The 15,773-nt window shown below is 45.1% G+C and overlaps 2 protein-coding genes across 14 annotated transcripts in view; one reads left to right on the forward strand and one right to left on the reverse strand.

The window, feature by feature from the left end:
- Positions 1-511: 511 nt before the first annotated feature.
- CD180 (CD180 molecule) lies at positions 512-10,596 on the forward strand. Of its 2 annotated transcripts, XM_015848592.2 has the most exons (4): positions 512-746; positions 2,553-2,723; positions 6,122-6,288; positions 6,581-10,596. In XM_015848592.2, exons 2-4 carry the CDS (start codon positions 2,634-2,636, stop codon positions 8,304-8,306), a joined length of 1,983 nt encoding a protein of 660 aa, XP_015704078.1. In that variant the 5' UTR covers positions 512-746; positions 2,553-2,633; the 3' UTR covers positions 8,307-10,596. The 2 variants fall into 2 exon arrangements, with proteins under 2 accessions (XP_015704078.1, XP_032297085.1); XM_032441194.1 differs by lacking the exon at positions 512-746 and having other exon boundaries at positions 2,466-2,723.
- Positions 9,009-15,773, reverse strand: part of MAST4 (microtubule associated serine/threonine kinase family member 4) — a 253,946-nt gene continuing 247,181 nt past the window's right edge. For all 12 annotated transcript variants that reach the window (XM_015848586.2, XM_015848585.2, XM_015848583.2 and 9 more), the window contains one exon: positions 9,009-15,412. In XM_015848586.2, the coding sequence (XP_015704072.1) occupies positions 11,550-15,412 (3,863 nt within the window). In that variant the 3' untranslated portion in view covers positions 9,009-11,549. The remainder of the gene's footprint in view (positions 15,413-15,773) is intronic.

Below are 15,773 nucleotides of genomic sequence, written 5' to 3' on the forward strand. Positions count from 1 at the left end.
AGTTGCAGCCCTGGTCCATTTCTCTGCCATGGGATACCAACAAATGTTATTACCCGTGCAGGTGGATACCTCTAGCCATGGAAACTGCAGGGTGAAGCTGTGGAGTGCTTTCAGCACCAGTATCAGTGTCAGAGTGCAAATGGGCATATTGATGCTCCTCTGAGGAGGAGTGGAAGAGCTCAGCTCAGAGGGGTTACTGGGGCAGGGGTGCTGCAGCCACAGGAACATGCACTGGCCTGACACAGCCCACTGCCCACACCCTGAACTTAAAGTAATCATTCAAGTGTGTATATCTCTGCAGTAGGAAGGAAAACTACAGACAAGAAAAATCTTGAAATCCATTCTTGAAGGAAATGAATGAAAATTGCTCTGATCTTTTGATCCTGCATATACAGATTTTGGAAGAACCCACTGTTCTGTTTTGCAAATCCCTTCTTATATACAGCACTGGAAGACCCATAGGGTTGATATAGTTCCCCTCCTGTTAACACCCAGTGGGCTCACTGGGATTTGACAGCACACTGGGTAACGCCCAGCCTGCATGCTAGAGTGGCTCTGAGCTGGCAAACAGACACGGGCCCTCTGCCCACAGCAGGAATTGGGCCACCGTCCCAGCACTCCTGCACCCCGATAACAGTCTGCGCTGATGCAATGTCTGTGGCCACACCACTCTGTCCAGGCTGACGGCACTGACAGGGGACAGGCCAGAGCTGCAACACAAAGTGGGGACGTGGGCACACGCTGGGGTGAGTCACCTGCTGCTGGTGAGCCTTGCAAGCTGCTTTTCTCTCTGGTGCAGAAGTCAGATTAGAAGGGTTTGGGGTTGTGGGAGGGGTGGTGCAGAGCAGGCAGCTGGCTCAGCCCTGTGGTGCTCAGTGTCCAGCACCAGCTATCAGCTCCTGAGTTTGCACACTATTAAATCCCCCCATTGTCAGAGGGGACTACACACAGAAAATGTAAAACTGCAAACAGGAGTGTGCTGGGGAGAGGACAGCAGCCTCATATGAGCACAGAGATTGTAATTAACCTTACGGGTGCTCAGGGAACAGCTTGCACACCTCTGATATCTGCTGTTCTCTCCAGCTTCTGGATAAGCAGTAAACATGAATCCTCCACTTTCACTTCAACTATTAAACCCTCATTGCCTGTAACTGAGGCAGACCCTGGGATTATTTGCAACAAAATCCTTCATTTCCTCATAAAAAAGTAAATCACTGCAGTTATTTCTATGCTAATCACATGTGAATTACGCAACACATAAGAACAAATTTGCACAGCAGGGAGAGGCAGGATTCATTCTGATTCCTCTATCCTCCTAATTTAGGGGACTTTTCTTCCAGAACAACCAATTCTTCTTAGAACAGAGGTTTCTGGCGTGGGTGATTTGTGGAGGCATCCATGCCAGCAGCACTCATGGCCTTCCAGAAGCAAGGTAGAGTGCAAACCATAGCTGCTGCCAGCCAGGAAAAGCCTTGTTAGCATGGAGCACAGTATGGGAACAAGCAGCAAACACCATGGACAAATTCCTCTGAACTTCCTGCTGCTGGCTGGCAGGGGGAGCAGGATTTCCAGCAAACGTGGAGCTGGTGGGAAAGAGGCAGGAGGGAAGATTCCAGTGAGCTTTACAGACTGTCATTCAGAGAACATTCACTTTTAAATTTAATGAATTAAGAACAACTGCAGAAGCAGCAACAAAAAGCACAGCTCTATCAGATGAGCACAGATCATCCTATCAGCAAACAAATACAGCTGCAGGGCTGTGGTAGATGTGCTTGTGCTCGATATGGGTACACCAAGATCATGCAAAGAGTTTATACAGAGATGCAGTATGGAGTTTGCTCTACACTAGATTCTAAGCACTGTTCCTGAACGTTGATGGCCCACCTGCTATCACCTAGTTCCAGGACAAGCACAGCTGTGGCTTGGGCAACACTTGACTGGACACACAGGAGCTCTTGCCCCTGCTGCTGCCAAGGCCGTGTCTGCTTTACTCACACTCTCACACCACTGCATGCTGAACCAGCTGGCTGCTGGGAGGCTCTGCCCAGTACATGGATGCTCCGGGCAGCCCAGCACTGCTCACCCTGCTTCTTTACAAAAACGCTCCTTGGCACGCAGGCTACTGGGCTTGGTTTAGCCTGCTGAGTGCAAGTCGTCACACAAATGATTTAGCCAGTGAAGGCTGGTTACAAGTTCACACCAACTTTCATGTGATTCAGGCTTTCTTTTTCAGTGAACTCTTCATGTGTGAACACTGCATTCTTGTCTCCCTTTCCTTGCTCTTCCCCCTTCTCTGTGAGCTGGTAACAGCTCCTCTGTACTTAATGAAGATGTTTATCCTACATAAGCACATACACACACACACACACACACAAAAAAAGCCTTTTCCTCCCTTTCCGTTTTAAAATCTGTTCTGCCTTAAACCTTAGTGCACAGTCATTTGACTATACTTAAAGTGGGGAAGTTCCTCTTTCTATCCAAAACTACTGCCACACTCACACTGAGACCAGGAGGTTAACCGAGCACTTATTTTCCTTACAACTTGCTTTCAGGAGACTTGCCTGACACCCATTGCCCTGTCCCACTTTCTCCAAGAGAAAACTCCAGCAGCCTTCTGCACACCTCACTCGGACATGGTGTGCAGCTCCTGCCTTCTGATTGCCACCGCACTTGCCTGTGCCAGCTGCAGAGTCACCCACATGGAGGATGCAACCTGCACCGAGGTGAGTGCCAGTCACTGATCTCTGACAACATAGAGACCGTCTGTGTTGGTGGCAGAATCTGGCCAGAGCTCACCTGCTGGAACCCAAGAGCTTCAAGTCACCAAGAGGTATCTTTGGGTCTGGAGGCCTCTGTCAGAGCCATAAGTGGGTGCTGGGATGTGTGCTTGGCGGCACTCGCCTACTTCCTTCTCCTCCTTGCAGTCATGCTGCAGCACCACTCTAGGTCTCCCAAGAAGTGGAGGATGACACAGTGCTCAAGGGGATCTTCAGCAGACATCAGAGCCAGAAAGAGGGTGGGTTCAGGACTTACTCTCTTGTGCTTTGCTCTCCAGCCATCACCTGTTTGCACAGTGAGAGAGACGTCTCTGTGTGCTGCTCAGCAGAAGTGCTGTGTCCCAGGAGGACAGTGAGAAAGCACAGGGTTTTCCCAGAGCCAAGGCAAAGGCTGGTCTTCAGACCTTTTGCTTTGTATTTTTAAAGTGGGAGATGCATAGGGCAGGGGAAGGCAAAGATTTTGGTGGAGGTAGACAGTGCCGTGGACAGCAGCCCTTCTCCCTGCACAGATGGGATCAGAAGCAAATCCCTTACTGAAATATTCACGCAGATGTAAGAGCAGCACAGTGGGATGCCGCAGAGGCAGCTGTTTTGTGGCTCCCCTGGTCCTGCTCTCTACCCTGCCGCATGGGCAGGGAGCAAACTCACTGTGTTATGGTGGAACACAGACACTGCTCAGCTGTAGCAACAGCAAGGTGTTCTTATCTCTATAAACTGCATGTTGCAGTGGGCAACTGCATGCGTCACCTGCTACTATGGAAAATGTTGGGTTTTCCACATTTGCATTCTGCTGTTTCCATAGATACCAGCACTGCTCAGTATGTCTCTCACCTCCATCTCTGCCCACTCACCAGGCCCCAGGCAGGACCCAGGGTGGTGGAGGCATGGCCAGCATCACGCTGCTGCTCCAACCCCCACTCCTGGCCAGCTTCCCCCAGTGCTCCCCAGCTCCCCTCAGGAACAGGTGTTACAGAATCACAGAACCATAAGGGGTTGGGGGGAACCTCTGGAGATGATCTATTGCAAACCCCTGCTAAAGCAGGTTCCCTACAGTAGGTCACACAGGAAGGCATCCAGGTGGGTCTTGAATATCACCACAGAGAGACTCCACAACCTCTCTGGGCAGCCTGTTCTAGTGCTCCATCTCTCTGACAGTGTCAAAGATGTCCCTTGTGTTACTTGCACCAAGAAGGGAGGAAGAAACCATTCTCCCCGCACATCCTGTGACTGCCGTGAACATCATTTGGGAACCCATTTGGAACAGAATGCAGAATACATCCCTGGTCATTCAGATAGAGATGGATAGAGAGCTCCTTCTCCATCTGAACTATCACAAATCCATGGGACCAGATGGGCTCCACCATAGGGTGCTAATGGAGCTGTCAAGCCACTCTTAGCCATCTACTGGTGTTCCTGGTTATCTGGAGAGGTTCCAGAGGATTGGAGGCTTGCCGATGTGACTCCTATCTATAAAGAGGATCTGGGGAACTACAGGCCTGTCAGCCTGACCTCAGTACCAGGGAAAGTCATGGCGCAAGTCATCTCAGGTGAGATCTCATGGCATGTAAGTGGTGTCCAGGGGATCAGGCCCAGCCAGCAAGGGTTCATGAAAGGCAGGTCATGTTTGACCAACCTCATCTTCTTCTACAACTGGGTGACCAGACTGTTAGATGAGGGAAAAGCTGTTGATGTAGTCTACCTAGACTTCATCAAAGCCTTTGACAGGGTCTCCCACAGTATTCATCTGTAGAAACTGGCTGTGGCCTGGACAGGTATACTCTTTGGGTAAGGAACTGGCTAGAGGGCCATGTTCAGCAGGTATTGGTTGATCAAGTTAAGTCCAGCAAAGACATTGAGGCCCTGGAATGTGTCCAGAGAAGAACAGTGACACTGGTGAGGGGTCTGGAGAACAAGTCTTATGAGGAGAGGCTGAAGGAGCTGGGATTATTCAGTCTGGAGAAGAGGAGGCTCAGGGGAGACCTTATTGCACTCTACAACTTCCTGAAGGGAGGTTGTGATGAGGAGGGGTTTGGCCTCTTCTCCCAGCCAATAAACAGGACCTGAAGGAAATGGCAGCAAGTTGTACCAGAGGAGATTTAGATCAGACATAAAGAAAAACTTTTTCTTTCAGAGAGTGGTCAGGCAATGGAATGGCTGCACAGGGAAGAGGTGGAGTCGCCATCCCAGGCAGTGTTCATGATGCGTCTGGATGAGGAGCTACGAGATATGGTTTAGTAGCTTAGTGGGTAGTAATGGTGATAGGAGGACGGTTGGACTAGATGATCCTGTAGGTCCTTTTCGACCTTGTGATTCTATGATTCATTCTCCCTGCTCCAGCCTTCACTGCCTCTTCACCTTCCAGGCCACAGAGACGTGCCTTGGCCACCACATACCCTCCCCAGAGCCCCAGCAGAGCCTCATGGTGCTGCTCACCTGTCCTTTCCTCCTTCCTGACAGGATCCATGCACAGCACTGTATGCTCTTCCTAGAAGGCTCCTTGCATGCTGCTGGGGACAGCCTGACAGTTTGTGGGGAGAATGTGGTGACACAAGGCTGGGAGGTGCAGGCACAATGAGCCTGTGACCCTGTCCTGGAGCCCCACTGTGCATGGGCAGCACCAGCAGGGCCCATTGGAAGCTGCCCCTTGGCTCAGCTTCAGGCAGCAGGATGGATCCTGCAGTAGTCCCTGCTCCAGCTGCTCACTATCAGGTGATAGTCAAAGGTAAGCTGGCCCTGTTTAATAAGCTTACCTGTTGTTCAAAGGATGCCTTTCTCCACACACAGATGGATTCATTTTTGCTTAAGCTGAAAAGCCCTGATTGGAATTTTAAAGGCTTGGCTTATCAGGTATGATTTCTGTCTAGCTGTTCCCTTGCATAACCACAGCTGGAATTGAGTTAATTTGGACCCGTTCCTTCTGGAAACACTCCTGGGGCCTGCTCTTTTTTACATCCTTCCTGCAACATTTCCTGTAAGACTTCTCCAAGAGTAATCTTTGTTAGAAATTCAGAATTTTAAACTACCTTGTGGATGTCCCTTCTTAGGGATTAATGATGTATCCAGGACAGCTTCTCAAGTGTGTTAATTTTGATAAGGAAGTACTACAGATGAGACACTTTGAATTAGCACAAGACACGAGGTGTTCTTTTTGCAAGCCCACTCTACAGAATACTAGGCCTTGTGCATTTCAAGGCCATGCTGGTGTTTTTCAGGGTTCTGGCTGCCAGAGTTTTACATTCAAACCTGTTTTTGTGTGTGTTTTGTTTTTGTTTTCAAGTGGGATAGTTTCCTGTTTACATTTACAGTACACAACTCTTGGATTTCCACTGTAATGTTCTCCTCAGATTACAACGAATAAAAGCTATAGCTGTGAAGGTTTAGGACTGAGGGAGATTCCTGGAAGCCTACCTGTCACAACAGAAATCCTTGACTTCAGCTTCAACACGCTCCCATCCCTCCAGAATTCAACCTTCTCAAGGCTGGAATCTCTTCTTTACTTGGACCTGACGAGGTATGGGAGAGCATTTTCACTTCTTCGTATCACCTTGGCCCCCCTTCTCACCCCCCAACTCTTCCCCTTGGTTGGCAGCTTCTGGAGTGAGCTTGGACAGCAGTTCCCCTGCCTTCACAGGAAGCTACCAGCTTCACTTGCAGATGTCTGCAGAGCGATTTTGCTAAGCAAAGTGAGCTCCTTGAGCAACATCCAGGCTTCTTCTCTAGTAACAGCTATTTGTTAGGCAGTGGGTGAAATGCATGTACTTTAGGGTACAGCCAGTGATGCTGGTTTCTATTGCTCTTTCAAGGTGTCAGATCAACTGGGTGTATGAAGATGCCTTCCACAACAACAGGTGGCTGCAGACCATTGTGCTGACTGGAAACTTGCTCATGTTCCTATCTGACACAGCGTTTGTTGGTCCTCAGTCCCTGAGGGAACTTGTCCTAACACAGACAGGAATAAGCACAATATCCTTTATTCCAATGACAAATCTGGACAGATTGGAAACCCTCATCTTGGGCAGCAACCACATCTCTTCATTGCAGTTCCCTCACAACTTTCCAACTAAAAACCTCAAACATCTTGACTTTCAAATGAACCATATAAGAGTAATCACAGCAGAAGATGTCAGCATTTTGCAGAAGACCAGTAATATGACTCTTATATTTAAAGGCAACGACATTTTACACATTGAACCTGGAGCTTTCCAATCCCACTTCTACAGCTTGGACTTTGGGGGCTGTGCTGACATTCCTGGAGTCCTTGCAGGAATACAGAACTCCACCACCCAGACTCTTTGGCTGGGAACATTCAGTGATGCGAGGAAGGAGACTGACATAACTCCAGGTGTTTTAGAAGGCCTCTGCAACACTTCTGTCAAGGATCTCTATCTGCAACTGCGGTATTTTGAAAACCTAAATGCTGCCACATTTCATTGTCTGACAAGGCTCCAAAAGTTGGACCTAACGCACACCCACATCAGTGCTTTACCACCTGGAATCAGTGCGATGAGTTCACTCAGGGAGCTAGTTCTCAGCATCAACTCCTTCCAGCACCTCTGCAATGTCAGCTCTGCCGCCTTCCCATCCCTCACCCATCTCCACATCAAAGGGAACCTGCAGGCACTGCAGCTGGGCTCAGGCTGTTTAGAAGGTCTGGCAGAGCTCCAGCATCTGGATTTAAGTCACAGTCGTGTTGAAAGCCTTGACTGCTGCAGCAAAGCACTACGTGGCTTGAGCAGCCTTCGGCACCTAAATCTGAGCCACAACACAAAGCTCCATGTCCAAGATGTGTTTTTCAAGGAGGGTGCAAGCCTGGAGTTGCTGGACATAGCTTCCACTCATCTTCAGATTGCCACTTTACAAGGTCCCTTCCGGAATCTTCATCTCTTGCAAGTCCTGAACCTTTCCTCCTCCTACATTAATACCAGCATTCAGCATCTCTTTCAGGGCCTGGAAAACCTTGTGCTCTTGGACCTCAGTCAAAACACTTTTGAGTCAGGGATCATGCCAAAGGACAAACTGTTTCAACAGCTATCCAATTTGGAGGTGCTAATTTTATCATCCTGTGAACTGACAGCAGTGAACAACCAAGCCTTCCACAGCCTTAGGAAGTTACGGCACATTGATCTGAGCCACAACAAGCTTACTGCACTCAGCACAAGTGCATTTTCAAAACTCAAGAGTATCTACCTCAGTTTTGCCTACAACAGGATCTGTAGTGTACCACAGGACCAGTTAGAGTCCCTGCCTGGCCACAGCGTAATCAATCTGAGTTACAACCCCCTGGAATGCACCTGCTCCAATATTGGTTTAATCACTTGGTACAAGCAGAATCTGGATAAGATTGAAGACCCCAAAGAAACAACATGTTCTGAACCCAAATCACTAGCTGGGGCTCCGCTGGCCACAGTGTCATTCTCATGTGGGATTAGCACTGCAGGAATCATTGCAGTTGTCCTAGCTGTTTTGTGCAGTGTTGCCATCTCTATTTGGGGTGCTCAGTATTTCAGGAGAAATTATCAGCAAATCTGAGTTTATCTGTGGGCACAGAGTGCAAACAGTTGTACAGCAAAGGGATTGGGGTGTAGGACAACTTAACTGCTTTTGCTCGAGGCCTGTATTTCATGCAAACATCGGAATGCTCTTTTCTATTTTCATTATATTTCTTAGAAAAATAATATCTTTCATGAGACCTGCATAATAAACTGTGAGCTGAGTTTTTAATGTGAATTAACTTTTGATCTGGTATTTGCTTTTTGATTATGTAAGTTCAGCTGAAGAGGGGAGTTATGCTTTGCCAGTCTCTGAAATAATACCCAGTATAACAGGTTAGCCTCACTTCTGGACCTCTGTCAGTTAGAACCGCAGATGCACACAGAAGAGGCAGACAACCTGGGGAGAGTATGGGGATGCTGCTAGGTTATGTGGAGGGAAAATGAGGTGAAATCCCACTATCTGGCCACCACTATAAAAAATAACAACAACAAAAAAAAGTTTTTACAAATACATTAACAGCAAAAGGAAGGCCAAAGAGAACCTCCATCCTTCACTGGATACAGAGGGAAACATTGCCACCAGGGGTGAGAAAAGATGTCTTCTTTGCTTCTGTGCCTGCAGTGCACTGAGTTGGCCTCAAAGAAATGACCACCTACCCACAAGGCCAAGAGGGATTTGCCTGAAGTTAAAGCTACAGGAGCAAAAACAGTTCAAGGGAAAATACTAACAGAACAGTGCTTCATGCTGAATTTTTATTTCAATGTTATGCGACTGCATAAGTATAAATAACTGTGTTCAATATACAACAATTATGACATCCATAAGGAGTTTCTTAAAGAAAATAAGACTGCAAACACTTTATTGCACAGACCCTAACTTTTTTTTTTTTTTTTCCCCATCTTTCCTTTTTCGTCTTTTCTCTCTCTTCTTTTTCTTTTTGGGGGGTGGAGGGGTGGGGAAGCTGAGCAATCTACAGCAGGAAGTCTACAAAGGAGCACATCAGAACTACAATCACAAAAAGACTGACCGAAGCAGTACACAGGCAGGAGAATCTCTAACAGCTCACTGATAGGTAAACACCAACAAACAGTACTACATAAACACAAGCTTATGCACTGTTACACTTCCAAAATGCAAACTTACTTGTCAGAAGTGATAATGAGCTATACAAAATATACATAAAGGTATACTGTAAACAAATAGCTAGATGTGCTTTAAAGGAAACGAGAAGATAGTTTAAAAAATGCAGAACTCTGTAAACTAGGAAATACCTCCCAGACAGAAATGTTATATTGAAGTGCATTAGCATTTGCTTGTAATAATTGCCAAAGCACAAGTGAACTGTAAATGTTGAGACCATTTTCTCTTCAAAGCTGCTCAAAATTACTACCCATCGCTAACTAGCTCCTCTGTCAATGCATAAGAGGCAGTACAAACATTCTAGTGTCTCATAAAAAAAATCAGAAACTGTAGCTTGTGATTTTATCTTTCCACAGCAAGTCTGCTGTAATCCAACTGAACTGGTGTAATAAAGCATTTCCCAGGGGAAATGAATTCTGCACACTGTCAGCTGTCACGCAGACCTCCAAGTCAAGATTATACACTGTGCTTTTAAGAACAAGGTTCTATCTTTTGAGACAGAAAAGACAATCCGTAAGCCTCAACGAAACAGCTGGGGGCCTAGTTCTAGTTTGGCTACCTGAACCGAAATAAGCAAACCCCCACTCTGTTGATCCCAAACACTTTAAAACAAGCATCAACAAGCATATTCTGTAGTGCTCTGGTACATGTTTCAAATTCTATCTTTCATCCTTCAAAACTGAAGTCCTCCACACTAAAATGATCAAAATCTACATGTTCCACAGTATACAAAATTTAAATAAGGCTTAGCAAAAGTAAAAGGACAGTCACATTCTAGCACCAAATAGCTCCAACAGGTTCCTTTGTTACACAATGTTTCTTTAATAATTACATTTACCTTTTTTCTTTCTTTTTTTTTTTTTTTCATATAAATAAAAAGATTACGTTATGAAATGTATGGAGCTACTCAATGCAGTTAGAAATGAACATGAAACCAAGAATTACTTGCTAAAAAAGCAAGTCAAAGTCTACAACATAAGGCCCCAGCTATGAATTAAAATGTATCAGATGTCCTAAATTTTTTTCTTAATGACAATGGAACATATATTCTTTTTCCTTTTTATCCTAATAGCCGAAAATAGAAAAGAAAAAGAAAAAAAAAAAAAAAAAGCCACAGCTAATGCTAATTATGCAGATCTATATGCTATGGTAAAGCATGTTTTCTAAATTAATTAAAAAAAAAAAAAACAAAAAAAAACAAAACAGGGATGAACACAATAGTCCTGGAAGTCATGTGCTTGTAACTTGTGCCTCAAACTCTAAGGGCCTGAATTCAAAACTAGCTCAAGGAAACAAAGGGAGGACTGCAGCAGAAACCAAGGACACAGCATGTGCTTCAGAGTCTCACCCTTGTCTGAAGGTCGCAGAATACACTCTGAACAGACAAGACCAAAACTACCATTACAACAGAGAACATGAGTCTTCCAGAGACTCTGTGACAGCCAAGCAGTCCTCCCTTAGCTTTAACCACACCCACTATTCAAGACAGGCTCTGTGCCGCTGGCAGATGTGATTTCGTCTTGTGTTAGATCTGGTGAAGCATGTAGCCAGATACACAACTATCAAAATCTGATGACTAAAAACTCACAACAAGCCACCGTACTTATTTCTTCCTTGCATTTTTAACTCTAGCTAGGACTTTTTTTCTTTCTTCTTCTTTTTTTTTTTTTTTTTTAAGTAAAAATGTAGCAGATTTTCACCCTCCAGTCAGACCATTGCTTGTGCCTGTCTGTGCCACGTCCCATTTTCAGTCATTTACTTTCTTATTCGAGTATGGCAAATAAATGGCAAAGCAACTATTTTTTTAAAAAGGGGAGAGTAAACAATGCAATCAGCAGCAACGTATATATGCTACATTCAATCCCCAAACACAATGCTAGGTATTTACAGAGGAAATTATTTCTTCCACAGCTTCCAGCTGCAGATGTATATTTGTACAAATACTATATGGTAACAGTTTTACCGGTTACAATCGAGAAGGCATTTTGTAAAAAGTCCTTTCTCTATATATCCCCATCCTCTTCAGTGACATGAAAGCTTTGCCACATAAAGACACTACACAGTGCTGGTTTCAAGACAGTCAAAATGTATTGTTCTTGTTTCTGTTAGTCTTGAATTTATATTTGCCACGTATTGCAGTCAACAGGATTTTTTGTGAGGACTGCTTCGTAAAGCTTCTTTCCCTCGACGCTGTCGAACTGAGTCTTTGTCATTAGAAAGTGCGTTTGAGCGATCAGGTGTGGTTACTGACTTAGTTAAATCTTTACCCACGTTTTGTTTTCTTGAAGCAGACTGCTGAGTCTGAGCAGCATCTTTCCCCTTTACATCCACAGTGTTAACAGAAGACTTCTCTTGATTTCCAGGTTTCCCCCCAAGGTTTGAAGTAGAGTGGTGGGCTTCTGCAACAGCAGCACTGTGCAAGATTATCATTGACACGCTTTTAGTCATTTCTGTCTTACTATTTCCTGTGGAAGAGGCGCTTTTCTTACTTTGCTCCTTGTAGCTGGATGAAGGAAGCTCAGGTGAGCCTGCTTTAACTTTTGCAGAAGATGCATCACTCTTTGCCAAAGACAAAACAGACACTTCTTGTCTACATTCAGAGAAACTGGCTGAACAAGCCAGTGGCTTTCCTGGCACTGCAGCTACACGGTAAGAACTCTGCCCACTGGCAGCTGGCGTATGTTTTATTGCAACTTGTTTGCTTGCATCCTCAGGCTGTTTTTGATTAGTTTGTCCTTTCCCTTTTGAATCTTGAGAGCATTTGTTACTTGTGGTTGATTTTTCTGGTCCTTTTGCTCTAACATCGCAGTTTGTGAGGCAAAGGGTAGGTTCCATTTTCCCACTGTTATGTTGAACATAAAGTGCATCAGTGCATATTTTTCCTTCAGGTCTTCTATCTGGAGAGGTCGTCTGATTATTAGGGCCTCTGTCTGCCTGTTTGTTCAGCAAGAGACAGTCTTTCACAGTGGAAAACTTTGGAGACACAGTTTGTTTCTCACTGAAGTGAAACAGCTTTTGGTCAGCAGAATCCCCAGAGCCTGCTGGTTCTTGCTTTTGCATTTGCTTAGAAATCTCAGGGCCTGTTGGTCCTGAGTCAACAGTAGATGATTTGGGTTTCGTATCAGGAGTGATACTGCTCACTTGAAGAGTGGATACAAATCCATGCTCTGAAATCACAGGCCTTTCAACTTTAACATGTTCGCTGTTCATTTTTCTTAAAGAACCTGATACAGAAGAAGGGGGATCTGGCACATTTTTACCAGTCTGTTTACCATCCTTCCGAGAGCTGGCAGACACCTGAACAACTGTTTCTTTTTCTTTTGTGATTGGCGTGCATGGTTTCTGTGAAAATGTCTGTTTATCCAAGTGCTTAGACTTAGAGGAACTCTGATCAGAGGCGGGCCTGAGTTTATTAGTACTACTTTCCACACCAATGGTAGAGGGCTTCATGTGTTCTTGAATACCTTCATGAACATCTACAGCACAGTTTCTGCTTACAGCAACCCTCACAGCAGGGGACACTGGAGCATTAGGCTGCTGAGGAGCCTGGCTGGACTGCTCTCTCTCAGAGGCTGGAATCCTTATGTCAGGAACCTGTTTCTGATCTTTCTTTCCCAAATCTTTGGACTTATCCCTCTGCACAGAGAAAACCAATGCTGCCTTCTCATTTTTAGGATCACCATCTACTGAGGGCTTGGATAGAACAGTTTCACTCTTTGACTCTACAATGGTTTTCTTAGACTCACTGAGAACTTTCTGCTTGGTTATGACCTTTTCCACAAAACTGCTAGCAACAACGGTGTCTTCCTTGCTTACCTGTTTTACTGAATCTCTCCCATCCTTAAGCTGTGTCTTGGGACCACCTGTCTGCAACTTCCCTTGCATCTGAGGTGGAATGGCAAGATCAGCAGAATTTTTTTCACTGCTTTTGAAGTAGCTTGTTGTCAGGACATCTGAGACAGATACCTTCAAAGCTGACTCCCTGATCACCTCCACTGTTGCAGAGATAGGCTCACAATTTCTCTGGCCTGCTTGCTGTCTGCTAGGCAACTCCTTTTGCGCTTGTTTCTCTTTGCCCAGAGGTTTTTCAGGAGTGCTTTGGACTGTAGAAGGCTGAGAGTATGTTAGAGCACTTTTAACAGTCTGACTTTGAGTAACACAGGACTTCGCCTCTGCTGAACTGTCCTGCTTTGAAGGAGAGTTATCCTTCTTCTGAACAGCTTCAGTAATAGAAATGCTGACTTTAGCAGCTGGATTATAAGCTTTTTTCTCTACCACCACTTCTGCAGCTACAGGGATGACTGGTGGATTGGGAGAACTCTTGTTTGTTTGCAGAACCTGAGCCTCTGGTAGATTAGCTTTACTAGATTTTGATTGGCTTAACAGCTGCTCTTTCTGACAGACCAGTTCTGCCTTTCCACCACTGCCCTGTGGCGCTGAAGGTTTAGGAGATGCCATATCACTGCTGTTGCTCTGTCCTTCTGGCATTACACACAAAGGTACCTCACTCTTTGAAGCCTGTGGTCCAGAAAGCAAAGCGATGTCTAGTGTGCCTTCTATCGGTTTCAAACAGGAAACAGACCTCCCATCAAGTTTATATTCTGATGGACTTTTCCTGACAGATGACTCAGTAGAAATCGCAGCTGATTTTTCCATACCTGCTTCTGTTCGACCATTCAAGGTTTTGAGGGGAACAAAAGAAACTGAGTTCATCTGAGAAGTATGTGCATTGCTGATGAATGCTCTACCCTCAGCAACTGCCGTGGAATCCTGCTGAATGCTTATGGGCCTGACTGCATTAAGTTGAAGGCTTTCATGAACATTCGATGTCAGTTTGGGTTTTAGCACTGGACAGACACTCTCATCTTTTTCTTCAAAAGACATTTTCTTTCTAAGATAATCAATATTTGCAAGTTTACCATCTAATCTTTCATATTTGACAAATTCTTTCGTTGGTACATTTTTATCTGTGTTTTCTCCCTTTCCATTTAGCATCCTGTCAGAGGACTGAAGTGGCATATCTTGCAGTGTACATGGAGGGGAAATTCTTTTGAACTCATAAGAAATATGACTGGCTTCATTAAGTGGGGATCCATGACACAACATCTGTGCATCTAAAGCACTACAGTCATTTGATCGCAAGTTTGCATTCTTTTGTAGAGTGTCTTTGAGTATGCCTCCAGCTGGTTGGGGTTCTAAAGCTGCAATTTTTGTTTCAAATGGATTCGATCTTTCTAATACCTTCTGGAATGCTTTTTTGTCTCTTTCTTCCGATCTTATGGTATTGGGATTTTCTGGTTCACTGCCAGGTTCGTGTATAGTAGCATTCACTTTTTCAGCAAAATCTTGTTTTTTCATAACTATCTTGACCTTCAGTTTTTCTCTGTCTAATTCATCAATGGATTCTTGCCTACCTAATTTTCGGGAGATGGGCCGTTTCAAGCAGCCCTGCTCTGCCGGTCTGACTCGTGTGAGTGATGGCACATCACATACATTCTCCTCCAAACTCTGAAGAGTTACTTCCCTTTGGGACAATTCTCTATTCACTTCTTCCTGAGTCACTTCAAGACTGTGTTTTCGTGAACATAAGTGTTTCTTATCACTAGCATAAGAAGGTGCAAGTTTCTCTTCAGACTGGACTCTCTTTAAGAGAGGAGATCGCGGTGGTTCTGCACTTTTCGGCCTAACAATGTGTCTTACAATAGTTGGAGGGGAGTGCATCTTGCTAGGAAAAGACTGAGCTATCTTTGTATTCCCAATTGAATGCCCCAGTAGTGGTGATGGAGATCGCTGAGGTGATGTGGGCTGCGGTGTTGGGGAAGGCGTTCTTGCCAGAGGAGAGAGAGGAATGCTGCCAGCTGATTTACGTCTTCCAGATCTGTATCTTTGCCCACTAAGCTTTGGGCCCAAGCCATGAAGAGTGCTGGGTCTTATGTGTCCTGAACCAGCTGGAGAGTTGGGAGCACTTGAACTAGGGGAGCTACTCTGAGAAGAATTAGTACCTACAAAAAGAACATGCAAACAAAATAAACATGAGATTAGCAAGATTAACTGAAATTGCCAAAGAGCAAAGAGACAGGCAGTGCTTGCACTGATTCTAAAAGAATATGTGATGCAGTGTTCCAAGATTTGGTAGATTATGAGTGACTGAACTTCAAAAACCTCATCATCTGCTAATGTTGGTGTTTCTCCTTCCTCCCCTCTGTTTCCTTTATTTCCTTTAAGTCCTTGCCTCCATCTACTTCAAAGCAATGAAAGCAACGAAAGCAATGATCAAGGTGTTCCAAATAATTTAACCTCTGCAAGAGACTGTATAACAGACTGTGTTTCCATTTTCAGTAGACACTGAAATCGTGATATGAA

This window comes from Coturnix japonica, chromosome Z, assembly GCF_001577835.2.
Source record: "Coturnix japonica isolate 7356 chromosome Z, Coturnix japonica 2.1, whole genome shotgun sequence".
NCBI classification, from domain to species: domain Eukaryota; kingdom Metazoa; phylum Chordata; class Aves; order Galliformes; family Phasianidae; genus Coturnix; species Coturnix japonica.

Excerpts from the sequence above, each read along its gene's own strand:
- CD180 (XM_015848592.2), top strand. The coding sequence starts at position 2,634 with ATGGTGTGCAGCTCCTGCCTTCTGATTGCCACCGCACTTGCCTGTGCC. Across the intron at positions 2,724-6,121 it reads AGGATGCAACCTGCACCGAG|ATTACAACGAATAAAAGCTA; the intron begins GTGAGTGCCAGT and ends TGTTCTCCTCAG. Across the intron at positions 6,289-6,580 it reads CTTTACTTGGACCTGACGAG|GTGTCAGATCAACTGGGTGT; the intron begins GTATGGGAGAGC and ends TGCTCTTTCAAG.